General features: G+C 43.2%; 1 protein-coding gene across 2 annotated transcripts in view; it reads left to right on the top strand.

Moving 5' to 3' along the window:
* CUL2 (cullin 2) overlaps positions 1–27,890 on the top strand; it is a 144,998-nt gene that overhangs the window by 42,162 nt on the left and 74,946 nt on the right. For both annotated transcript variants that reach the window (XM_040352654.1, XM_040352653.1), the window contains exons 3-10: positions 3,627–3,729; positions 8,831–8,925; positions 11,170–11,275; positions 14,803–14,885; positions 18,980–19,076; positions 22,281–22,391; positions 22,531–22,693; positions 27,669–27,793. In XM_040352654.1, the coding sequence (XP_040208588.1) occupies positions 3,627–3,729; positions 8,831–8,925; positions 11,170–11,275; positions 14,803–14,885; positions 18,980–19,076; positions 22,281–22,391; positions 22,531–22,693; positions 27,669–27,793 (883 nt within the window). The remainder of the gene's footprint in view (positions 1–3,626; positions 3,730–8,830; positions 8,926–11,169; positions 11,276–14,802; positions 14,886–18,979; positions 19,077–22,280; positions 22,392–22,530; positions 22,694–27,668; positions 27,794–27,890) is intronic.

Below are 27,890 nucleotides of genomic sequence, written 5' to 3'. Positions count from 1 at the left end.
ACAGAGCTTCGGACCGGGTCGTGCGGGCGCGCACCCATGACTGGGCATTTAACAATCACGTGCAGGTACGTGATTGTGCCCAGCCGTGCCATTCTACCGACGTATATCAGCGTTAGGCGGTGGTTAAGAGATCAACTAGCAGGGCCTAACTAAATGGTCATGATTATTATTTTTAGGCTTCATTTCCTTGGACGTTTTTACAGCCACTTTTCTGAGCGTTTTTTGCAGCTTAAAAACGGCTCTCCATGTTAGATCTATGGCCTCATGCCCACCATGACGTTTTTGAGCTGTAGATGGCTGAGCCGTTTTTAAGCTGCAAACAAAAACCAGGACCAGTGCTTTCTGAAGCTCCAGCTTTAGAGCTGTAAAAACGCACAAACGCTACCGCTGCGTTTTTGACCTCCAGCTCAAAAAAACATGGACAGGCTTTTTAAGCTGTAAAAAAGGCTAAAAAAAGTGGCTGTAAAAACGTCCATGGAAATGAAGCCTTAAGTTTACTTTTACAAATTTTTTATTTTTTGTATTTTATTTTTATTTTTTTACAAGCCCAGCTTACTATGCTTCGGTTATAAATTAACTCTGTGAATTATCGGCACTGATAACTCACTGTGTTCATTCAGAAAAGGAAGGTCCCTTTACCCTGCTCTCAATTCTATAATGTTCCCCTGCGGCAGCTGGTAGGAAAGGAGGGTAAGCCGGCAGGGCTGCGGGAGGAACCAGGGAAAACCGGGCAGCAGAAGGAAGAGTAACCTGAACAGGAGAGGAAGTGGCGGTGAGATATACTGGAACCGATCCCCTGTACTTTCCTTCTGCAGCAGCTTAAGACGGTGGGAGGCTGAGGAGGAAAGGTGGCTTTCAGTGGCAGTCCCAGTAAATGCAGCCACTGCTCCTGTCCAGTTTCCCGGGGTCAGCAAGGAAGGGACACAATCTTCTTGTTGCCTGCATGTGATTAATGTGTAGAGCGCGACCAATGGGTTGCCGATTCCTGATTTTTAAAGCATTTGACAAAGTCAAGGGAACAGTGTGGTAGCATTCTCCAAAAGCTCTTGCCTGCCCAGTGCTTTCTGGTGTCTATCCAGTAACGGGGAACACATGACTTGTGCACTGAGCAGTCTTTCACTAGACCACTGCATTGTAAGCTCTGTGTAACTATCAACTTTTGAAAGGTTGGTGTTTGCACATACAGTTGTATGAAAAAGTATTTGCCCCTTCTGATTTTTTTTTATTTTTATTTTTTTATTTTTTTTGCATATTTGTCGCACTTAATTTTATTACACAAAGATAACCCGAGTAAATACAAAATGCAATTTTTAAAGGATGGTTTGATTTATTAAGGCAAAAAAGCTGTCCAAACCTGCCTGGCCTTATGTGAAAAAGTTATTGCCCCCTAAACCTAATAACTGGTTGTGCCACCCTTGGCGGCACCCACTGCAATCAATCGTTTGCGATAATTGGCAAGAAGTCTTTCACAGCAATTTGGCCCACTCTTTGCAGAATTGTTTTAATTCAGCCACATTGGAGGGTTTTTCAGCATGAAAGGCACAAGATGTGATACAACATCATCTCAATTGGATTTAAGGTCGGACTTTGACTAGGACACTCCCAAAACCTAAATTTTGCTTTGTTTGAACCATTTGGAGGTGGACTTGCTGTTGTGTTTCAGATCACTGTCCTGCTGCATAACCCAAGTGCACTTGAAGTCACAAACTGATGGTCGGACATGATTTTCCTTTAGGATTTTCTGGTAGCGCTCAGAATTCATGGTTCCATCAAGCAAGTCTTCCAGATCCTGAAGCTGCAAAGTGGACCCAGACCATCACGCTACAACCACCATGTCTGACATGTATGATCTTGTTATGAAATGCTGTATTGGTTATATGCAATATGTAACAGAATGCACACCTTACAAAGGTAAATTTTTGTCTCATCAGTCCCCAGAATATTTGCCTAAAAGTCTTGGGGATAATCAAGATGTTTTTTGGTAAATGCGAGATGAGCCTTTGTGGTTTTTTTTTTGGTCACACTGGCTTTGGCCTTGGAACTCTTCCATGGATGCCATTTTTGCCCAGCCTTGGGTTCAGGCCCTTTCTTGGTGTTGAATCATGAAGACTGATCTTACCTGAGGCAAGTGAGGCCTGCAGTTCTTTAGATGTTGTTTAGGGTTATTTTATGACCTCCTGGATGAGGAGTTGTAATGCTCTTGGTTGTAATTTTTGGAGGCGGGCCACTACTGGGAAGGTTCACCACTATTCCGAGTTATCTCAATTTGTGGATAATGGCTCTCCCAGTGGTTTACTGGAGTTCCAAAGCCTTAGAAATGGCTTTGAAACCCTTCCTAAACCGATACATTACTTTTTCTAATATGTTCTTGAAGTTTTATAGATTGTGGCATGATGTGTGGCTTTTTGTGATCTGTTACTGTGCTTCACTTTGTCAGACAGCTTCTATTTTGTGATTTCTTGATTCAACAGGTCTGGCAGTAATCAGGTGGGTGGTGCAAGTGAAATTTTAATTCTGCTTTCCTAAAAATTGTGGTTAATCATCGTTCATTCATGATTCAGCATGGGCGGGGGGTAATTACTTTTTCACATAGGGCCAGGCAGGGTTGAACAGCTTCCCCCCCCCCTTTTTAACAAATTAAATAATAATTTAAAAACTTTATTTTGGATTTATCTGGGTTATCTTTGTGTAATATTAAAATGTTTGATCTGAATCATTTAAGTGTGAGAAATATGCAAAAAAAAAAAACCTTTACCTCGTTGGTAAGCCGCCAGTGGTGGTAAAAGTAGGTACTATATGACTGCTGTTCTGCTTCCTTTCTAGTTGCTGCTTAGTCAGTTTGTTTTACAAAGTGGAGTATGTTAGAGGTGGAATTTCCTGGCTTTATCTTCTTTTAAACCTAAAGTTGTAAAGCCACATTTCTCAGCTCTTGACACATAGGGGTTGATTTACTAAAACTGAAAAGTGCAAAATCTGGTGCAGCTCAATATAGAAGCCATTCAGCTTGGTGTGTGTGTGTGTGTTGTTTTATTTAGAACAAAGCTTAAAGTGGAAACTTGGAACTTCCGCTTGTTGGAATACACCCCCCCCCCCCCCCCGGTGTCACATTTGGCACCTTTCAGGGAGGAGGAGGGAGCAGATACAGGAGTAATCCAGGTATCTGCTCCCACTTCCAGGCATGGATCACCACCGTGACCTACTGGGAGACACACAGGTTCCAAAAGACAGCAGGGACCAGTAGGATCATGCAGCGCGGCTCGCGCATGCGCAGTAGGGAACCGGCTTCACTAACTGATTTCCCTTACTGAAGATGGCGACGGCAGCACCAGAGAGCCAAGGGAGAGACCGGCTTTGGGTGCCGACATCGCGGGCGTCCTGGACAGGTAAGTGTCTATATATTCCTTTTTTTATTACATCTTTTTTTGGCTGATCTCCGCTTTAATTGAACAAGTTAGAAACTGGCTACCATGCACAGCTGCACCAGATTTTGCATTCTCCAGTTTTAGTAAATCAACCGGAAAAAGTCCTTTTATCTGTTAACTGTCAAAAATGTTTGAATTTAAATCTTTTTACTTTTTGTTTTGACAGTCTGTTTTTCAATTTGCATCTTTAACATGTGTATCCAGAGATATTTATGCACTGTGTGTTGCCTATCCAGAACCACTTGGGGAGAGACTATATTCAGAAACAAAAACCTTTCTGGAAAAGCATGTTCTACAGCAACACGCGGTAAGGCCTTGCATGTGAAAACTTGGGATCTGTAGCACTGATATCATCATATGTAAATGCACAACAGCTTAGTTGGACACACAAACTGGAGTATTTGTCTGAAAAGCATGTGATGATTCAATGATCTTTGTTAACTTCTTTGTTTACACTTCCATACAAGCACATAAACAGCTATGCTACCACCCATAATAAATGCAACTTTTGCAGCAGAACCGTCTTCCTACCAATCCATTAAATGGGTTGTAAAGGTTCATTTTTTTATTTTCTAAATAGGTTACTTTAAGCTAGTGCATTGTTGGTTCACTTACCTTTTCCTTTTATTTCCCTTCTAAATGTTTTTTTTCTTTGTTTTCTTTGTCTGAATTTCTCACTTTGTGTTCCTCCTCAGTAAGCTGTTTAGTAAGCTGTTCTGGCTGACTAACCACCACTCAGATGATGGTGGAAAGCTTACTGAGGAGAAACGGGAAGTGAGAAATTCAAACAAAGAAAAATGTCATTTAGAAGGGAAATCGAAGGAAAAGGTAAGTGAACCAACAATGCACTAGCTTAAAGGAACCACATTAGAAAATAAAGGACGTACCTTTAAAACCCCTTTTAATTACTAGTGATACCAAGTTCAGTTCTCTGCCATCCATCTTTCAGTTCCCCCTAACAATGTAACCGATTGGAGAAGAGCCAGTTCACATCTGTGCACTTTGGAGAGGGTATTTTGCAGGTTGAATCACCAACTGAGTTTTTACATCTCTGGTTCTTTAACTGTACAATGTCCGCTTCTAAATGATCAAGTCCATGACCCACATTACTGTACAAAAATTCCCCAGCACATTTTCCAGATGGTCGGCGCAAAAAAAAACGACGAACTTGTTCCAACATGTCGGCGATCAGGAGATTGCTGATGCCATGCAGGTCTCCTCCACACTGTGGGTGCATATGCTTACGAGTCTGTCCCGGGTAAGCCAATACTCACTGAAGGGAAGACTCAATGAACTACCAGGGTGTTATGGTAGTGCATTGAGAACTACAAGCTGGAAGCTGCTGACTGGACTTGTAGATCGTTCATACACAAAGCTCTGTTTGTAAATGAAGTGACCATGTGGGTGGAGCCCTGCACGGCCACGCTGCTTTCAAAAACTGGCAGCTAGTATGGGGAACTTCTTCACTGTACTGCTGCCACAGGGAGGGAGGCATAAATTGAGCAGGCTACCACAATGTAGCTCTCCTACAGTAATACACCAGAAGCCCAACTTTGCTCAAGGCACCTGAAGACCTCTAGGCTTTCTCTGCATTGTATGCAGTGAAGCAACAATGGCATCTGCTAAGATCAGTGGTTCTCAGCCTGGGGGTCGGGACCCCCTCGGGGGTCAAATGATGATTTGCCAGGGGTTCCAAATCCTGGGCTGTTCCTGAAGCCCACACCACTCTCCCAGTCTTTTGCGCCCCCCCAGCAGGGCTGTCCTTAGAGCCTGTGGCCACCCAGCGGGGCTGTTCCTGTGGCCCCCCACCAAGGAGTAAGTGAATGAATAAAAAAAGAAAATACATGGAAGGGAGAGGAAAAGGGGGAGGGACCAAGAAAAAGGGAGAGAAAGAATAAGAGAAATAAGAGAGACGGCTAGAGAGAGGGATGGGAGAAAAAAAACAAATTAGGATAGAGAGACGTACAAGGGAAAAAGGCGAACAAAGAGTGGTGAATCCTAAAATGTACCATAAGGGGGTTTAACACTGTACGAGTGGAAGGGACTCAGGGAGCGCTAAATGTCTGTGGGTTTGGGGCACAAATTACATGTCTTGCCATGCAAATAATTTTACTGTTACGGGTCCCCACAACTTTTTATCAATTTCAAATTTTATCAAGAGGTCACGGCGCTAGAAGGTTGAGAACCACTGGCTAAGATCATTTTAAGGCCTCCTGAGGATTTAAAAAAACAGTGGATCCTTAGCCTATTTAAACTAATTGTGGGGTGACAGATATTTTAGCTGAACTTGGGGACAGCTGTCCAAGCCTGGATGCAGGAATCGGCGCCTGCAACTACCTAGATATGCGTGAAAGAGGCCTAAAAGCAGCAAAAAGTGCAAAGATGCACACGGGCAGAAAAATATACAGAGCAATAAAGAAGTTCCCCGACACACTTTCCAGATAGTCAGCACTATAACAGCCAAATCAAAAAAAATGGTTCAACATCCCTGGTTTATATACAGAGGCATTTGTACATGCAGGCTCTCCTCACTTAACGACCAGGTTCTGTTCCAACGACCAGGTCGTTAAATAAGGAGACACAAGTAATCAATATTTTAAGCATTCTTAACTACTGTGCATTTGGAAATGTATGTTGACTCACACTGCCCCATCCAGGCGCATTTGTGAAGTGCAGTCTCTAGCTCAAAACTATCTTGGTTACCAGCTATGGGAAATGTAGCAATGCATCAAGTTAGGTCCATTCACATGCCATGGCCAAGTGGAACATTTTGTGTGTGGATTTTTATAAATCATTCAAAAGAAACCTAAAGACTCAAACATCAGGGGCACTTATATAATGAGTTCAAGCAGCTGGAGACCTCAAAAGATATATGGAAAATTCAGCATGCCCCGCATGACACTTGCACTCACACATACACCGCAATAAGATCGTATATAAGAAGGTCAGTTGCATACATACTTAGCTGGCCTTGCCTCACACGGCACTGAGGTAGATGGCTCCTCCTCACACGGCACTGAGGTAGATGGCTCCTCCTCACACGGCACTGAGGTAGATGCCTCCTCCTCACACGGCACTGAGGTAGATAAAGCTTTCTTTTGGTGGTATTTGATCATCTCTGCTTTTTTTTTTTTTTGCGCTATAAACAAAAAAGACAAACCATTTTTGAAAAAAAACACTATTTTTAACTTTTTGTTATAATAATTATTATTATAATAATAATAATATCCCTTTTTTTTTTTTTTTTTTTTTTAAATATATTTTTCATACTGGTATCATGGCTGCAGCTTTAGCAATGATCCCGGTATCGCCACTTCAACCCAAGGATGTATGGGTATGTTCTAAGGGCGTGTAGTGGTTAAAGCGTAGGTCTGCCCAAAAAATTTAAAAACCCAGCAGCTACACATACTGCAGCTGCTGGCTTTTAATAATTGGACACTTGCCTGTCCTGGAGTCCAATGATGTTGACACCGCAGCTGATGTTTACATCAGCTGTCGGGTGCTGCCGCCGCCATTGCAGGTAAGCGTACCCGGCAGTGTAGACTTTTGGCTTCATGCCGGCAGCCCTACTGCACATGCGCGAGGCCCGCTCCTCTCTCCTACTGGCCCGAGGGCAGGGGAAGGAGGAGGGATCAGGAGGGAGCTCCAGCCGTGAAGTCGATACCCGCAGCTGAGGCTTCCTGAAGTGGGAAAGGATACCTGTATGACAGATATCCTTTCCCCCTCCCCCCGAAAGGTGACAATTGTGGCACCGAAAGGGGCAGGGGGGTGAATCGGATGAGTGGAAGTTGCACTCTTGGGTGGAACTCTGCTTTAAAAAATATCTGTGGGCATTGTTTGAATAAAGAAGCTAAAAAATGTGGCGCTACCTCTAAAGCAAAACTTATTCAAACATAGTGCAAGGATTCCACCAAATGTCTCCACAAATCAAAAAGAGCAATCAGCAATTTAAAATAGAATTTTTGGATAAATACACAATCCCGCATATAGGTGCTGATGCTGAACATACTAATACTGTCTTCAGTGATGAATGTAATGGCATATGGTTCGGATCTCCCTAACTGGGCGCTAAAGCATAGATCCCCAGTGCTGTAACAAATGCACTACATGTACAAATATGAAATAAAATTAAAAAAACATCTATTTCATAAATAATGCTGCTGGATAGTGTTTTCAGAAGCGCCAGTCCTGCAAAATTCTGAATGGGTGAATAAATATGATTTCCATATATTGATAGGAAAAAAAAAAAGGCAGTGTTAGAAACCTTGGAGGTGCTCAAAATTAAGCAAAAAACAATCCCTATGATGCTGGTTATTAACGCTGTACATGGTTTAAAAAAAGATGTGATGTTTAGCGGTTCAAATATGTTGAAAAAGTCATGCGTTTCTATGGGGTGTACTTAGATTTTCACATGACTGTATTTGTCAAACTTGCCATTAGAATCTTTGGGCCAGATTCTCAAAGAGTTACGCTGGCGTATCAGCAGATACGCCGACGTAACTCCGAATCTAAGCCCGTCGTATGTTTAAGTGTATTCTCAAACTGAGATACACTTAAACATGCCTAAGATACGACGGCCTGCGCCGTCGTATCTTAGGGTGCAATATTTACGCTGGCTGCTAGGTGGCGCTTCCATTGCGATCGGCGTAGAATATGCAAATGAGATGTTACGCCGATTCACGAACGTACGCTTGCCCGTCGCAGTAAATTTACGCCGTTTCCGTAAGATACGCGGCGTAAAGATAAAGCTGCCCCCTAGGTGGCTTAGCCAATGTTAAGTATGGCCGTCGTTCCCGCGTCGAAATTTGAAAATTTAACGCTGTTTGCGTAAGTCGTCCGTGAATGGCGCTGGACGCCATTTACGCTAATGACCCTTGCGACGTCATTTAGCGCAATGCACGTCGGGAAATTTTAGGGATGGCGCATGCGCAGTACGATCGGCGCGGGAACGCGCCCAATTTAAATGATCCACGCCCCCTACCCGGATCATTTGAATTAGGCGGGCTTGCGCCGGAGGATTTACGCTACGCCGCCGCAGCTTTTACAGGCAAGTGCTTTAAGAATCAAGCACTTGCCCGTAAAACTTGCGGCGGCGTAATGTAAATGAGATGCGTTACGCCGCCGCAGAGATGCGGCGATCTACGTGAATCTGGCCCTTTCTTTCTGACACGGTTCACAAAGCTAACGCACCAGGATTAGATTTTTTTAAATGGATCCAATGAGACTTGAACATTAGAGTCATATGGCTGAAAATAAAGATCCTTGTCCTTGTGTTAAAGCTTTGTGAATTGAGACTGTTGTCATTTTGTTAAGTCTAGTAAAATAAAAATGCACAAAGCATATTCTTCAAAGTGTAGACAAGAAATGTTTTTCATCACCAGATCTATTTATTGATTTGTGTTTTTTAGAAAGTGTTGGATTCAGCAGAACAAGTTCTGGTAGTCTATCACAAGTTCTGGGAGGAATACAGTCGAGGCGCGGACTACATGGACTGTTTATATAGGTAAATATGATTGGTACTCTGCCGCCCCCAACATTTTACATTGACTACAATAACTAGCTTTTTGATTTTCCGTGTGCTTTTTTGTGAAGTAGGAAAATTTCATAAAATAGAATTCATTTTCTTTCCTCATTACCACTGTCTGAGTGCCATGCTTCTAGATCCTCACCCCATTTTAGGGAACTTCTGATATTTATTTTTTTTGTTATGTTTTTATTGCTTTCTGTGTACCCAGTCTAGATATTTACCCTCTTCTGTTTATTCTGCAGTTGACGCTGAAATAGTAGGCAAGGATACAGGTCATTTTTTTTTTTTTTTTTTAAAGTGCAATTGTATAAAATTAGGTTTTGTTTTTTTAAGTTTAGCTTTAAAAAATATTCTTACTGTTGGAGCAGGTGTACATAGGACTATAGGCAGCTTCTTTTGAATTGAATAGATGGTAGGCAAGGGGCATCAACATAAAATGAACCTTAAAGTGGAGTTCCACCCATAAATATAACATTACATCAGTAGTTTTAAAAAAATGTCATTAGTCCTTTACAATTTTTTTTTTTTTGTTTTTTTCAAAGTGTTGTTGCTAGGCAGAATAGTTAATCTTCCCACTTCCTGCACCTAGGTGCTTAATGCTTCCTAACCTACACCGCACAGACTCCTGGGAATGTAGTGGGTGTAACTTTCCAGGAGTCTGTGCACTCCCCAGTCTCAAAAAATCATGTGACTTGGACAGCACAGGTGCTATATAAATCTTTTATAACAATCCAAGAGTAATGAAGGCCATACACCGGAGACAAAACTACATGCATGATCTTCTTATAAAAATGTAAATACATGTATACTTCATATGCATTTCTTTAATATGGTATAAGCAGTTTGGCTCAGGTTTATTTTTATTGTGAAGGAAAACGCTAAAGTCGCACTGGTGATTAGGGCTGTTGCAAATAATGGCATCGGGAATCTGAGATTTCTGCTGCGACTCACAGCAGGTAAGTTCGGCCGCTGGCCCTGTTCTCCAAGACGGGTCGCCAGCAGCCACAGCCATTCTGTTTATCCAAATGGACAGCGATTAGCTGCGGTGATCGCTGCTGGGCGCACTTTGTGTGCATCCACTGCAGGTAATCGTTGGCTGTGAAGAGAGCCGCAAATAGCTGCAGCCAGCGACCTGTCTTTATAGTGGACAGGGTTGAGGCCACACCTACCCGCTAAGAGCCACAGCAGAAATCTCTGATTCTTGATGCTACTAGTTACACCAGCCCTAATCACCAGTGTGAATGTAGCCTACGTTTACAGACATTGGGGCAGATTCACGTACATTTGCATGGGCGCAGCGTATGTGAGATACGCTACGCCGCTGTAACTTGCTTTTCAAAGCTTTGAATCCAGAAAGAATTTGCGCCGTAAGTTACGGCGGCGTAGTGTATCTCTCGCGGCGTAACGTCGCGTAATTCAAATCGGCGAGTAGGGGGCGTGTTTCATTTAAATAAAGCGCGTCCCCGCGCCGAACGAACTGCGCATGCACCGTCCCTAAATTTCCCACCGTGCATTGCGCTAAATGACGTCGCAAGAACGTCATTGGTTTTGACGTGTACGTAAATTACGTCCAGCCCGATTCACAGACGACTTAAGCAAACTAAATAAAAAATTTAAAATTCGACGCGGGAACGACTGCCATACTTAACATTGCGTACGCCACCAGATAGCAGCTTTAACTATACGCCGAAAAAAGCAGAACGTAAACGACGTAAAAGAATGCGACGGCCGCTCGTACGTTCGTGGATCGTCGGAAATGGCTAATTTGCATTCTCGACGCGGAATACGACGGGAACGCCACCCAGCGGACGCTGAAGAATTGCATCTAAGATCCGAAGGCGTACGCCTGTCGGATCTAACCCAGATGCCATCGTATCTTGTTTTGAGGATTCAAAACAAAGATCCGACGCGGAAATTTGAAAGTACGCCGGCGTATCACTAGATACGCTGGCGTGCTTTCTTTGTGGATCTGCCCCCTTGGCTTTAAAAACTTTGCAGCTGGGAGTGTATGAATTGTAGCGGCTCTGTGTACTTCTGTGTCACTTGTCGTCACCTCCATGTCTTATCCTGTGCCTGCCATGTTGTACATTTGGCCCAGCAATACATTAGGGGCCTCTGTGCAGCATTGTGCCCATCTGTGATTATAATAAGCAGCTGCTGCTCTGGGGTTTGCAGTGAAGCGGATTTTCATTGCTAATAGTCATTCCTCCTTTTTTGCAGGTACCTCAACACACAGTTCATTAAAAAGAACAAGCTGACAGAAGCTGACCTGCAGTACGGCTACGGCGGTGTGGATATGAATGAGCCGCTGATGGAAATAGGAGAGGTGGGTATTCTCGTAGACTATGGTTTTAAATATGCTAAAAAAAAAACAAAAGCCCCATAAATCAAAGTGCTGGCATTTTCATCATTTCTGACTGATGTGAATGTAGTGTCATGCAGCATTTATTTTAGCTATATGCTTCACTTGGCAGTTAACAGGTAAAAGCTGACAATGTGGAGTGACATTATTTTTCAGTACTGCATTAGTTGATTATATAGCCTCATTCCACCTCTTTTCCTGACACCGTTTCTTCATATTTCTGATGTGATTTATTTGCAGTGTTGGACATCATGTTGTAAGACCCTGGCTATCCTACCGGTTCATACATGTAACTCAAATTGAGGCTTTCCTGATATTTTCCACCTATGTGTCTGCATTTTTTGGATGATTAATCTCCCAGATGGCAATTGTCACCACACAGTCCTCCCACCAACGTATTTAGGGTGTAACATGTTTAGCATCCCCCCTTCCCTGTGACAACGGGCAGGGGTTCTTCTTCCAGCACCCATCGCACTTTTAAAAACGGCGCAAGTTCGCGGGACTTCGCCCACACAGCCACATCATCCACAGAGATCTGTGAATGAAGAAACTACAAGTCCCACCTGTCATCGTTGCTTATGAGTGAGTGAGTGAAAAACTTATATAGCGCTGCACATGCGAACTGAATCGCCTCTGGGCGCTTGTAGTTCTCACTGAACTCTAAAGGCTCTTATCAGCACCATTATAGTCCATTGACAATTCCCCCAACTGAGTAACCATCTGTTTGTACTAAAATAATAGCAGAGGGCTGTCGGCAGTGTCTGCAGGAGCCTGACCCTGTGACCCGCGATCAGTGTCTGCAGGAGCCTGACCCGCCATCAGTGTCTGCAGGAGCCTGACCCGCCATCAGTGTCTGCAGGAGCCTGACCCGCCATCAGTGTCTGCAGGAGCCTGACCCGCCATCAGTGTCTGCAGGAGCCTGACCCGCCATCAGTGTCTGCAGGAGCCTGACCCGCCATCAGTGTCTGCAGGAGCCTGACCCGCCATCAGTGTCTGCAGGAGCCTGACCCGCCATCAGTGTCTGCAGGAGCCTGACCCGCCATCAGTGTCTGCAGGAGCCTGACCCGCCATCAGTGTCTGCAGGAGCCTGACCCGCCATCAGTGTCTGCAGGAGCCTGACCCGCCATCAGTGTCTGCAGGAGCCTGACCCTGCGACCCGCGATCGGGGTCTGCAGGAGCCTGACCCGCGATCGGGGTCTGCAGGAGCCTGACCCGCGATCGGGGTCTGCAGGAGCCTGACCCTGCGACCCGCGTCTGCAAGAGCCTGACCCTGCGACCCGCGTCTGCAAGAGCCTGACCCTGCGACCCGCGATCAGTGTCTGCAGGAGCCTGACCCTGCGACCCGCGATCAGGGTCTGCAGGAGCCTGACCCTGCGACCCGCGATCAGGGTCTGCAGCTTTGCCAGCTCCCGTGTTAAAAAAAAAAAAGTGCATTTTAATATATATTTTTTTTAACAAGGTGAACTTGGCCTTTAAAGTATATCTAAAGCCAAAACCTTTCATTTAAAAATTTGTTTTTCATTTTCGAAGTAGTAGAGGTGGGTTTAAATTGTCAATTTTTGATAGAGAAGATGGGAAATCAACGCCTTATTGTTTTTTTAATGGAGATTTCTCTTCACTTCTTGTCCTGTAGACTCCTGTGAGAGGGAAATCCACTCTTTAGTATTCTTGTTCTGGTTACAACTCCAAATTTTAGGTTATCACTACTTTCTTTTGCTGGTGATTGGTGATCAGGTCAGTCAGACTTAAATCTCTCTAACAGGTACACAGACCGCAAACTATTCCAAATCTGGCAAAAAAATAAAAATATAAAAAAAGCTCTTTTGGCCCTGCTTCTCCTGTGGTTCTCTTAGTTCTGCACTCCTGTGACGTGTATTCAGCCAACAGTGGGCTATAATCAAGATGTCACTCACCAGGTCCAGGCTCTGGAAGAATTCCGAATTTCATGTCTGGGTCCACCCAGTTGCCTGAACGTCAGCTCGCTCAGCCTCTCAGTGCGCCACTGTGAGCCTTATCCAGCCACTCTCATCCCCTCCACAGCCCGGAGCTCCAGTGAGCGCTGGAGGGGCAGAGCAGAGAGTCAGTGACTGATGGTCACCGTCTCTCTGCTCACTTAAGACTGAGAACTGAGCGATTGTATGCTTGTTTTTTTTAAATCCCACATTTCTCTTGAGTTATACTTTAATTTTCAACTGTGGTTTTAATATCTGTTTTTCTCACTGCACTTTTTAATATAATTACTTTTTTTTTTGCATAAATTCTGATATTGAAGTCTGTATGGTCACAGTAACATATGTGGAATAATGTAAGCTTCAATGCCGGCATTGGCAGCAGGAAGACTGTATAAGATCAGGTACATAAAAATACAGATGCATGGGCAGTTTCTGTGGCCTCCAGTTCCGATGGGGAGGGGGGGGGGGGAACAAACCTAGATTTACTGTGTAGTTCAAATTCATACATTACCCCCAAGTATCTTGGCCTTCTTTTGGCTGCCCTTGGCACCCCTTGTCAGAAGATTTTCAGAGGCAGGACGAGAAAGGGGGCTGAGTAAAGAAGGCATTGGTGTCACTGCAGCAGGCACACCTGCCAATGAGCAGTAATGATTAGCCTTTCCAACAAGGACCCAAATTGAATTTTTTTTTTTCCTTTTTATAGTTTCAATAGGCATATCTGGATTTATTAGAAAAGTGGGTATATCATGCCACCTGCAGGAGGCAACACGCTAGGTGCACAAAAAAAAACAGGGCTTGTTTACTTTTTTTATCCTTGCGGCTGAAAGGATGTTTTTTTTACCGCAAGCCCAACCGCTCACTATAGCCGCCAGCAGTAATCGAATAAAAAAATCCAACAGGCTGGTTGTACCCAAGTTGATCGTTTTTTTTTTTTTTTTTTTTTTTTTTTTTAATTGACTTGGGTACAACCAGCCTGCTCATAGATGGATCAACTCATCTGGTCCCTGCCGAACCGCCCAAGATTCAATCCAACTATGGCCGGCTATAGGTCCCATGCACATGGACACTTACCAGCTCCTGTGCGCCGAGTTGTTAAATCCCTGATGCTTTCTGGCACCTGGGGAGCCACACATGCTGTGTAGAGCTGCCAATAAATGAAAATGACTGTACAAGCCCGGTTAACCATTTGTATCTGAGGAGTGGTACAGATGCCATGAACATTTACTCGAGCACGGCCACATACAGCCATTCACAGCTGTTATGCAACTGCGTACATATTAAGCCCTACCTGTGCTGTTAACCCAGATTTGCACTTCAGGCACATAAATACACAATTTTTGACTTGTTCTTTTATAGAATAGTGAGTATACAATTTTTACGTTTGTAATATGTATTAAACTTATTTTTTTGTAAAGTGGACTAGGTGTACCAGCACTAATGCTGTCATTACCAAAATGTTGTTAACCATACAAGCTTGTACTTATGATATTGGTTACAAACTGAATTGTTATCCAGATAAATATATCTCATGTTTTGCAGTTAGCACTAGATCTATGGAGGAAGATGATGATTGAACCGCTGCAGGGCACCCTCCTTAGAATGCTTCTTAGAGAGATTAAAAGGTAAGTACATTTAGTTAGTCTTTTTTTCTCTGTAGCAAAACAAATGCACACCTAAATAACTTTAAGGCTAGTACACATGGGCGCAATCGGACGATGTGTACTGATGTTGGCCTGACACGAAGGCGCATGACCGAAAGGTCTGCCGACTTGCTTCCGATCAGCGCACTCAGCCAATGGCTGAGAGCGCTGACCGGAGTGTTCTTGCGGGGGGCGTGTTCCTATGGAAACCCAATAAAATAGCAGGAGAGATTGCTTTACTAAGGTTGGATAGTTAATACAACGGCTCCTCCTGAGCTGTCAGATTTGTTTTCGTTTAGCCATGCTAGGTTGAACGAAAAAAACAAATACTGGTGTGTACCAGGCTGTTTGGGCAGAAAAGTGAAGCCAAATCCCCATGGTACACAGAAGAGGTTTTCTGGCTACAAGGGTCATAGCATTGTGCTCCTGGCAGGAATTTTACTGACTTTGCGGATGTTCTGCTGTAGGCATGGTATTTTTTAGAAAATTAAAGTTGCACTAAACTTTGGTTTAAAATAAAAATAAAAAAAGTTTATATTTAAGTATTCGTAAAGTGGAAGTTCATGCAAAAACTAAAATCCCTGCACTAACCTATCTATCCCTGTAAAGAAAAAATCTGTATACCTTTTTCGAAGCCGATCTGACCCAATCTCCAGCGGCAGAAGGACATGGCCTACAACCAGTAGTGTATTTAGGTTTTGTGCTGCCCTAGGCCTGACTAAACCTGTGCACCCCCTAATTTAAATATGACCCACAACTTCCTGTCAAGGCCACGCCTCCTTCTGTTTAAGACCCGCCCTGAAATTTTCAAGTTGGGACACTAGTTCTGAGGGCCTGGAGGAGGTGGGGGGGTGGCAATGGATTCCCTTAATTTGCATAGATTTCCTCTTACTTCCTGTTTGGCTATGTGGCAGGAAGTGAAGGGAAGTCTCTGCAATGGGACAGAGATGGTTAAAAAAACTGACAGGGGTTATAACCCTTCCTTACTCTATCCAAAATGGGGAAAAAACGTGTGGCCTATAGTTCTACTCCAAGCACAAATTTCTGATAATTTTATGGAGAGGACTAAGAAGATATAACCATGCCAATGGTCCAGCAGATAACATATAGCACAGTTAGGAAGGTTTGTGGTCCAGGATGATAGGACAGTCATCCTGGACCCCCCCCCCCCCCCCCCCCCACGCACACACACACACACACACACACACACTTGCGAAATGCTTGCCTCCCGCATACCTCAAGCATTGCAGTCGCTTTATATGGGCACTAGACTAATTTGCCTCTCAGCCCAATCCGCCCCATCAGACTGGCACTACACTAACAGTGTAGTGCCAGCCAGGGGTGACTCTTTCAATGCTGCCCCCCTGCAAAGTGCTGCCCTATGCCTGGGCCAGGATACAGCATTGCCTACAACGGCTGTGAAATAAATGGGAAGTGGCATCACCCATAGTTACTATGGGGATTTCGTTGTCATCCATCTTCTCTGCACCTGCCTCTACAGTGAAGCCGCGGCTGACAGCTCAGTGTGGGATCCAGTCAGAGCGGGGCAGATCGGCTTTCAATCAATGTATACTTCTTTTTTCTTCACAGGGATAGAAAGGTTAGTGTTGGATCCCTGGTGTCTATACATGCAGGGATTTTAGTTTTTGCATGGATCTCCACTTTAACGCAAGAAAAGTCTCTTCTATTGCTCTGAGCCTAATCCAAATCTCCAAATCCCTTTTTTTATTTGTTGCTACTGTGATCTGTCTTCCTGTTTAGAGGTTGGCCATGTTCGTTCTCCACGGGCTCGCTGTAAGTAGGGACGTAGCCACCCCCTCTTGCACATTCTCAAGATGGACTAGAGACTATGGGCAAACTGTAATCTTGCTCCAATGTTGTTTTTTGGATAGAAACGGCTTTTCTTGGCACACCTCTCGTGCTGGTTAATTGGTGCAATCATTTTCTGATTGTAGATGCATACACTTTGACCCCAACTGTTGCAAGAGTTACCCAAACACAATGAAATTGTAAGGTTCTTGGAGACTTTTTAGCACCAAAGAGTAGATGGTACTGGTTATGAGTCTCTCGGTATTTGTCCATCCTTGCAGTAATAATCTGTTTCTAAAATTTGAATGTTGATATTTCTTCCGGTTGCTAGTCGTTTTTTAAGGTAAAGCGTGGCTTCCTCCTGTGAATTTTTCATTTTATTTAAAGCCCATCTCCAGACCAAAAAAAAGGTTTTCCCATTTAGTGGGCCTGTGCCCGCACTGCACAAGTTTCCTGCTTGTTTTATATGGGGGAGAGGAGAAAGGAGACGTGACTTCCTAATCCTCCTTTCCCCCCAGCACAAGACAGGTCTGGCATCCCCATGCTCCAGCGATCTTGAATTGTGGACTGTTTCTGACGTCATCAAGCCAGAGCAGGCTCCAAAAACCATGAAGTGCCCACCGCTGGACCGTGGGGGAGTGCCTTTTTTAGGTGGAATGAAGGATCAGGTGAGTATAAGCTTTTTTTCTCATCCCCAGGAAAAAAAACGAGCAGCTGACCCGTGCAGCGCGGGCCCGGACCCACTGCATGGTGAAACTCTTTTCTTGTCTGGAGTTGGTTTCTAATGCTAGACAAAAATTGTGATGGCTTATATTTGTTTTAAATTAAAGCGGAGGTTCACCCTAAAGGTGAACTTCATATGAGTAAGATCAGCAGCCCTAATACATATATTTTTTTTTTTTCGTACGTCAATCTTTACCTTGATTCAGAAGCATTTATTAAGTGTATTCGTACAGTTTGTACTCCTGCGCTGACCTTAAAATATAAATGAATATGTATATATGCGTGAGATTCATAAACAAGCTCTTGTGAAACGTTATCTCTGAAAATGTGATGCATTCACATATATGAAAACAAATGTAAAAATTATATAAAACGAAAAAATAAATAAACCCCTTCTCCCCTGCAAACTCCTAAGCGCGTCTGCGCTGTCAATCAATAGTGAAAATACGGAACTATAAATACACTAAATAGTCCAGTGCAATCGTGCATTAATACAATGTCCTCAAAAGCGTGCCTGCAGGAATTTGTGCTTTGCTGAAAAAAATCTGTGACTTTGCCACCTTATAGTGTCACCACCACCTCCTATTGCGCTATGCTCTCACCAGATTCAAAAAGGTAAACTGCATATAATCATATGGTGTACGGTTTCCTCTTCTGGTTCCCGAATCTCTGCGCTCCAACTCTCTATGGGTTCTCTTATACTCCCAAGAAAAAAAGCCCATATGGTGTAGTACGTTTTAACAGGTTTTATTCATGAAACATTAAAAACGAATTTTACACTCGCATGTTCCTGTGCCCAAGACGGCACTAGCCTGTCCAGCGTCACTGCTACCTCCCCGGCGTGCGTTCCAGCGGACGGAAATACCTGTGCGGTATCGTTCCAGGGGTCAGGGTCGTGTGGCGTAAAAGTGTGTGGTACCCCCGCGCCTCAACGCGTTTCGAATACTTAGATTCGTCCTCGGGAAGCTTCCTGAACGCACCACGGTCGAATACACTTTATAACTTTGCACAACTGCACCACCTGGTGGAGTATACCACAACTGCAGCAGACCAAATAATTTTTTTTTTCACAAGAAAGCAGACCAAATAATTTAATTTATATTAACACGTAATATTTTTTGCGCCGGTACAACCACTCACAACAGAAGCATTTATTGTAGTTTCCGGGTATTGTTCCCCGCGGGAGTGGTCGTGTCGTTCGTTTTCCCCGACGACCCAGTGTGATGTGGGTGCTGTGCGCAATGTCTCCTGGGAGTGATGTGTCTAGATTCCCAGGAGACGATCTGTACTGTGCTATCCGCTACCAGGAAGTCTTTGCTTGTGGGCTTCACAATGCCCACAAGCAAGATAGAAAACGCCAGGATGAAATTTTAAAACTTCTAGCAAGTGAGTGTTTCCATGACGTGTGTTACTATGCATTGCACATTAAACTAAAAAAAGGAGAAACCGCGGAACCTCCGCTTTAAGGTCCTATGTGTAACTTCTCAGGTTTTGAATTTACTGCTTTGATGGATTTTTTTTTTTTTTTTTTTTTTTTTTTTCAGTGATCGATGTGGGGATAACCCAAATCAAAAAGTAATCCACGGGGTTATCAACTCCTTTGTTCATGTTGAACAGTATAAGAAAAAATTTCCCTTAAAGGTATGTGATTTCTTTTTATTGATTTGACTGTGTTCATATAAATTGTAGAGCAACACCATGGTTAGGGCTGCTTTCACACCTGAGTGTTTCAAAGTTGCGCGTTTCTACTGTGTTTTTGCCGTGATTTTTACGGCTATTTTGTACAGGTCACCAATGTAAGAAGCAGAAAAACACATGTAATCTGCCCCAAAGAAGCTCCTGTTCGTGTTTTTTTTTTTTTTGTTTGTTTTTATGAGCCCAAGGTGATTTTCAGGCGTTTTGCTTCAGGTGACAAAAAGCTAATTTTTTTTTTTTCTGATGTTTTACAAGCTGAAAACGCTCAGGTGTGAATGCAGCCTTAGGGTGTTCTCTCCTTTTTACACAAACTTCATCAGTTCCCCCACCAACTTTCTTCCCCCCTTTTTTTTTTTTCTTTTCTTTTCTTTTCTTTTCTTCTTCTTTTTTTTTTTTTTAATTAAAACTGAATGATCAGTGTTTACATCTGTCTGAAAAACTGATAGATGGATCCAGACTGAACACCCACGTGAAGGGCCCTTAGAATAGTGTTGGATCCCACGATAATGCATTAAAATTAAATGCTCTTACATTAGTTTATACATTCGTCTTCAATAAAGTTCAGTTTACATCAGAATAAAGTGCATCCATTTTTCAAAATTCTTTTTGTTGAAAATAGTTATAAGTGGACAAAAGTGTAAACAAAAAAAGTATAAATACATAAAAGCATGAGTTTACATCTGTCTGCAAAGACAGAAAAGGATACAAACCTTTATCTATTTTTATTCTATGGGCATCAAGTCAGATGTAAGTGGACGTATATCAGTTTACATTCCCCCCCCATAGACACACAGTGGTGGTTATTTACGAAAGGCAAATCCACTTTGCACTACAAATGCAAACTGCACTTAGTGCAGTCCCTGTAAATCTGAGGGGTAGATCTGAAATGAGGGGAAGCTCTGCTGATTTTATCATCCAATCATGTGCAAGCTAAAATTATGTTTTTTATTTTCCTTGCATGTCCCCGCTCAGATATTCAGTGACTGAACTTCCAAGTGCGCTTTCAGTGCAATTTTAAGTGTAGTTTGCACTTGTAGTGCAAAGTGGATTTGCCTTTCGTAAATAACCCTAATTGTGTTTAGTCTTGATCTGTCTGAAAAGCTGATAGACGGATCCAGACTGAATGCCCTATTAAAGGGCCCTAAATGTATTCTTGCCAAGACCTGAAGCTACTTCTCTGCAATTAGAATCACCCCTGCCATAAATAGGTCTGAGCCTTATTGGTTCCTTTAGGGCAGTGTTTCCCAACTCCAGTCCTCGAGGCGCCCCAACAGGTCATGTTTTCAGGCTTTCCATTATTTTGCACAGGTGATTTGATCAGTTTCACTGCCTTGGTAATTACCACAGCCGTTTCATCTGAGGGAAATCCTGAAAACATGACCTGTTGGTGTGCCTTGAGGACTGGAGTTGGGAAACACTGCTTGAGGCTGGGTTCACACTACTACACTACTTTCATCCTACTTTGCTCTGCTACATTGGTCCTACATTTATCCTACATTGGTCCTACATCCATCCTACTTTCATGAACAGGATACTACTTTGGTCCGACTTCAATGATATTCAATGGGCCTGAAGTAGGATCAATGTAGGACCAAAAGTAGTACAGGGAGCATTTTCAAAGTCCGACCGACTTGTGTAGGACACTACAAGACGCTCTCATAGGGAAACATTGAACACAGAGCAAAGTAGGATGAAAGTAGTGTAGTAGTGTGAACCCAGCCTTAGGGAAATAAGTCCAGCTCCATAGAAACGACACATTTAGGCCCCATTCACATCTAACGATTTGGAATCGGAGGCATAATCGGCACGATTTTGCCCTCCATTCCAAATTGTGCTAAAATCACAGCAAAACATGTGACGTGCATTTGGGTGGCATTCATTATTTATTTTTATTTTTTTTAAAGGCATCTCAATGGCAGTGCAATTTTAATGAGATTGAGAAAAACATGTGAAGCTTGTTGACCAAAAAAAGTGCGGGAGGTTCTCCGCTCAACAAACGCCTATAGCACAGTCCACTCAAATGAATGGGCTGCCCTGTGCGTGACATACGGACGTGCGCGCAACTCGCCCCAAAAAAATTGCGAGCGGGAATGCATGTTCCTGTGAATAGGGCCTTCTATGTAGATTCTTAGAGCAGGGGTGCCCATCCTTTTGAAGAGTGAGGGCCACTTAAGCGACTTGGTAACCAGTCATGGGCCACAATAAGCAGATGACAGGTCTGCGTCGACTCACACAGCCCACTCTACCCTATGGGCCCTCTCATCTGATCAAATGGAAGGGGATGGATCCACTTCAGTTTTTTTAGCAGATCGGATTGGAAGGAGGCAGGTGTAAATGAACACAAGTCTGTTTACATCTGCCGCTCCATAGAGGTGAATGGTGGGTCCGATTGGGTCAGACAGATCATGTTAAAGGGGCCTAAGGCTACTTTTACACTGGGGGTCTGCGGTCTACCCACACCGCGGATGCAGCGCAGTGCACCTGTGGCTTTCCTGCATGTTGGCTGTACTTTGCCATAGAATTCTATCATATTCTGCAGGTTTGGTGCACTTTCTGAAAGTGCATCACACCCACAGGTAAAACCAGAAGTCTACGGCTCAGTGAAGGTAAGTGAATACTGCGCTACACCTGCGGATTAGTTTGAAAGCAGTAACCACTGCAGAACATATATGTCCATACGTATATATATACACACTGTGATTTTAGTAATAAACTTTCTCAGGCAGAGTGCATTTGGTATCGCTCCACCTTTGACCGGAGCCGGTGCTATACAGTAAGCATTGGCTTATGCAGCTCTGTTCTGCAGCTGCTTGCTTCCTCTACTGCTAGCTTCATTCACAACACTAATTCTCTGGCATGGCGGTTAGACAACCTTCAATCTGGGCTTGCCAACCCGCCATCCCAGAGCTGGAGGGCACCCCTGTCTTAGAGTATACTGTATGTACTGTTTTAGGTGTTCTTGTTTCCACCACAGTCTGTCTATTAATTTAATGTTTTTCCCTTTCTTTGTATTGGATGACCATGGTAGGTACGTTGGATCACTAGCTGTTTGGCGGCAAAGGCTGATATAAATGTTTACTGTTCTATAAAGTATCAAATAATATCTCCGCCTTCTATAAATTACTAAAAATGTTGTTCTCTTTGATTCAGTTTTATCAAGAAATTTTTGAATGGCCTTTTCTGGCTGAAACAGGGGAGTATTACAAACAAGAGGCTTCAAATTTATTACAAGAATCAAACTGCTCACAGTATATGGAAAAGGTAATCTTTGCTGTTCATTCTGTTCAGACTTTAGATTTCAGAGGAATGATTGGAGATTACGAGGGTGTGTGGTTTTTTGATTTTGTTGTATCTGTTATATAGTATTCATCTCACCAATGTCTTCACTGTTTCTCTGCAGATTTTAGGTAGATTAAAAGATGAAGAGATGCGATGTAGGAAATATTTAAACCCAAGTTCTTATAGTAAAGTGATTCACGAATGCCAACAGAGAATGGTCGCCGACCACTTGCAGTTTCTACATGCAGAATGTCACAATATCATTAGACAAGAAAGGAGAGATGGTAAGTGTCCTGTAAGGGTTATAGGACAGACACCACCAGTTCTGGTAGTAAAATGAACAGAACGAATAGAAGAGCCCGAGGTAAACAGACGTGTATAGAACCCAGAAAAAATGTTTGACAACCTTTTACCATTACACTAGATCTAAACTTTAAAAAGGCTTCATGTAACCTATCATTGAGCACCTCATTGCTGCCCTTTGACTCGCTGCATATGAGATCATCAGAAAGATGCAGTGCTACCGCATGCCAAAATGGTCTAATTTTGCAAAATAATTGATTTCAAGTGAAGTGCAACACCAACCAGCCATTTTATTTTTATATTGCCGTGGTCACTGGTGAGATTTAACACGACTTGGTGCTCTGATAACAACACAGGAAGTTAACGGCATTTCCTGAATGGGATCACTGCAATAAAAAGTGTATCTAAGTATCTAATCCTTCCTCCAAAGTACTTTTATTTCTCTGTGTCCTCACTGTAAAGATTGTTCAGCTTTTTGCTAATAGTTTGAAAAGCATGTTGGGTAGAGCTGCACGATTCTGGGGAAAAATGAAAATCGCGATTCTTTTTCTTAAAATGAAGATGGCAATTCTCTCACGATTCTCAATTTTTTTTTTTTTTTGACTGTGGTAATATTCATTATATTATAAGGGACAATGGTTGCCGGTATTTTAAGTCCACAGGCTCACATCACATGCCCCCCTTTAATAGCCTGACTGCAGTGTCATCTGCAAGGTCTGGGGTAGCTGACTGTGGTAATATTGATAATATGGGTAGCTGACTCGGACTGTGTGGTAATATTCATAATATATTATAAGGGGGACACTGACAGTGGTTGCCGGTATTTTAAGTCCACTCCTCACGTGTCCCCCTTTAATAGCCTGACAGTCAGACAGGCTATTAAAGGGGGGCATGTGAGCCAAGGAGTGGACTTAAAATACCGGCAACCACTGTCCCTTATTATGAATATTACCACAGTCTGCTACCCAGAGTCTGTGGTAGCTGACTGTGGTAGAATTGATAATATGGGTAGCTGACTCAGACTGTGGTAATATTCATAATAAGGGACAGTGGTTGCCAGTATTTTATTACTAATATTTCCACTGTCTGAGTCAGCTACCCATATTATCAATATTACCACAGTCAGCTACCCCAGACTCTGGGTAGCAGACTGTGGTAATATTCATAATAAGGGACAGTGGTTGCCGGTATTTTAAGTCCACTCCTCGGCTCACAGGCCCCCCCTTTAATAGAATGACTGAAAGGTCTGGGCCTGGCTGGGGTAGCTGACTCTCACTGTGGTCACTGGTGTTCATGATATATTATATTATGTACATTGTATACACTGCTTAACGCAAGGAAGCTTACTCAACTCACTGTGTTTTGGAGACTGTAGTGGCGGGTGACACCTGCTGCGCACACACACCCCATACATACATACATGCATACATACAGACACATGGGCTGGTTACCTTCTGCTGCCTCCTGGTCATGTCGGTGGGCTGTTTGGCATTGGAGGGATAGGCGATACACCTCATAATGAAGACAAAGCTGTAGCCGGCTCCTTCTCTCCCGTTCCTCCCTCTGTGCCTCCTCTCTGCCCTCACTATTGATGGACGGACTGGCTGGTCTGGTGAGGGTGGTGTTTCTGGAGTCCCGGGAAGGTGCATGGGATTGGCATGCAATTCTTTGTGATCAAGTTGCACCTGAAATCTCAATAGTGTGAATCAGATCTAAGGCTTGGTTCACACTAGTGCTGGCCGTGCATCCTGTGTTTGCTCGGGCATGGCAGCCCATTAATTTGAGTAGGCTGCTGTGCCACATAAAACGCACAAAGAAGGTGCATGCACCCTTTAAAAAAATAAAAAAATGCGGCCACAGGGAAGCTGACTATGCGGCTTCCCGGTGGTTCCCAAACCCAAGATTTCACTGCAGACTAAGATGCGTGGGGGTGCTTTTCAGAATGGCAGCCCCACACATCTCACAAGAGCAGTGTAATTGGGCTGCGGGTGGTTGTGGGTGCAGGAATCGATGCAAACGCACAGTCCGCACTAGTGTAAACGGATCCTACAAAGTGCCCTGCGAATATAGTGTGGGAGTGTTGAGTGCAGCTCTTAATAGACCAAAGTGTTTGCTAGCTTTACAGCTGGTGTTTAGTAAAAAGCCTGGCAACCTTGCTAAATGCCAATTTAAAGTGCATTTCTACTTTTTCAGCCAAATTTAAGAAAACCCCCTTCTCTGTTTACAATGGGTATAGAAAAGAATCCCCCCCCCCCCTTTAAAATCCCATTTTGTCTCTTTGCAGCTGAAATGAAGACACACTGTTTTCATTGTATCCAGCTGTATTTACTCAGAGAAGTTTGTAACATCTAAGTGAAAGATATAACTCCAACATGAAGGGGGAAAAAAAAAAACAGAATCACTGAGTTGGAAAACGGATCACCCCCCTAATGTCAGTGTTTTGTTGGGCCACCTTTTATTTTATTTACAGTCTTTAGTCTGTTGGGATATATCTCTACTAAGTTGCACATCTAGACTTTGCAATATTTGCCGACTCCTCTTTGCAGATCTGCTCAAGTCCAATTAAATTTGATGGTGACCTTTTGTGGACTGCAGTCTTCAAGTCATTCCACAGATTTTCAGTGAGATTTAAGTATTGTTTTTGTTTACACCCGCCCACATCCGATAAAAACAGACAGATGGGGGATCTGAGTTCCATGTAAATGGACAGGCAGTCGGCTTACGTTCGACCACCCATGGAGAACAGGGGCCTGTGTCCTTGTCAGCTCTGCATGGCAGAGCAGACATGGACCTGTCAACCTCCTGCTCAGTGGGGCCCCAGGGGGACATGGTATATACATTGTTGTTTTAAATCCACTTGTGACCAGAAAACAAATCCTTGCACCAGCTTTGCCTACAGTTTGCATTGACAAATTTATTATGAGCTGCATTGCGTAAAATTTGAGTATGGTCTCAGATTGAATTCATTAAATCAAAAATAAAATGTACCATCATCCGGAATTAGTTAGGAAAAAGAGGGGGACCAGGAATAGAGGAGTAGCGGCTGCTAGTACCGCAAGCTCACACAGACTATTACCCAGACAAAAATATCAATTGGACTTTCTCTGTACTGATGACATGAATCAATGTAGTAAAAATTCATTTATTATACATAAAAACATACAGTTTTAATATAAAAATTGTTACAAACGGAAACCGTAGGGTATCAGCAGTTGTGAGGAAGAGTCATAGAAGAACCTCTACCGGTTTCACGGATGACCGCTCCTCTGTGACTCCCCTAAAGCTGCAAATCTGGGACGCTGCACGGCAGTGCAGTCGTTTTCTTGCTGGCTCCCTCCAACCTTCACTGTTTCTCAGTGTTTGGGGGTCTCTCTGTCCTGGCTTACAGCTGCTTACCTTCAGCTGCTTCTGCCATTTCACAACCAACTACTTCCTTGATGCCTGCTCCCCGGCCGCCCATAGCCTAATGCTTTTATCAGCATAGAGTTTACCCATTTTTTGCCTCCCCCTTGTTCGCCACGGGGGACCTTGGTCAGTGAAGTTGCACTACGGTCCTTGACTCCTGACTACCTCCTGAAGAAGCGGTCATCCGCGAAACCGGTAGAGGTTCTTCTATGACTCTTCCTCACAACTGCGGCTACCCTACGGTTTCCGTGTGTAACAATCATTCTGTATCTCAAAGTGAGGTTGATGGTCCTAGCTCTGTTTTATATTAAAACTATGTTTTTATGTATAATAAATGAATTTTTACTACATTGATTCATGTCATCAGTACCGAGAGTCCAATTGATATTTTTGTCTGGGTAATAGTCTGTGTGAGCTTGCGGTACTAGCAGCCGCTACTCCTCTATTCCTGTTCCCCCTTTTTCATGAGCTGCATTGCCTTTAAATGTGTGTACCTGCAGGCAGTTTTAATTTGGTCGACTAAATTTAATACTATTTTAGTCGACTAAAATGCGAGTAAAACTATTGAAATGACTAAAATACGGCTAAAACTAAAATGGCATTTTGGTCAAAAGACTAAAACTAAATTGAAATTTGACTTCAAAATGAACACTGGTCTGTAGTGCATGTTAATACCTTAATACTATAAATGATAACATATTATATTTTCACTCCAGCAGTATATAATGAGTTAGGAAATTGTAGAGAAATGTTAAACAATGCATTACAATTTAATTACACTCATTGGGTTTTAGTCGACTAAAATGTACTGGAGATTTAGTCGACTAAATAGGACTAAAACAATTGCAGAAGACTAAAATGGGACTAAAACTAAAATGCCATTTTAGTCCCAAGGCTAAAACTAAATCAAAATTTGCTGCCAAAATTAGCCTGCAGGTACCCCAGTGGAATATGTAAGCAGTTTGTGTGGTTTAGGCTAGAGAAAAACATAGCCAAAATATTGGCGTGCTACAGCATGTGTCCTATAATGTTCATAGCTTTATTTTTTACCTCTTATGATGGCTTGCAACAAGTTGAAAGTGTTGCTAAACCCTACATTTTAATTGCCTATCACAACCTGACTTCTTATTAGAGCTGGTCAAAAGATTGCTGCCTCAAGGCTCCAGCTTTAGGGTGTCTCGGTTGCCTTGCAGGGACCTGTAGAGTCACTCTTGCATGCACACTCCCAGCACACGCACACACGGCACTGAAGCCTATAATGGCAAGTCACTCCCCTGCTTCCCCTTCCCACCTCTTAGCTAATTGATTGACAGCAGCTCAGGACTGCACTGTACTATTTTGACCTGCTCCATGTGATGTACTTGGCACACTCCCCAAAAGGGAAGTTCAGGAATGCAGCTCTGAGAGAGCCAAAGCCAGGCTTTTTTTTCTAACAAACTGTAAGGGCTTGGACACCCATATAAATAGGTTATTAATTGGGGAATTTTGATTTGTTTTGAATGCTAATGGTGAAAATGCTAAGTGTTTTGACTTGCTTTTTGGTGATTGCAGACATGGCCAATATGTATACCCTTCTACGTTCAGTAGCCAGTGGTTTACCTCATATGATTCAGGAATTACAGAACCATATCCATGATGAGGGCCTTAGAGCTGTTAGTAATCTTTCTCAGGAAAATGTAAGTATTCCAATAATTGTTCTAGCCAGTAGTAGTCGTTTGTTTTTAAAAGTGGACTTGTTCTGGAATGTTGAAGATGTTTCACTTAAAACAAGGG

The sequence above is a fragment of the Rana temporaria genome, chromosome 5 (genome assembly GCF_905171775.1).
Source record: "Rana temporaria chromosome 5, aRanTem1.1, whole genome shotgun sequence".
Classification (NCBI taxonomy): Eukaryota; Metazoa; Chordata; class Amphibia; order Anura; family Ranidae; genus Rana; species Rana temporaria.
Note: the sequence above shows the minus strand (reverse complement) of the source record. Positions and strands in the feature narration are given on the sequence as shown.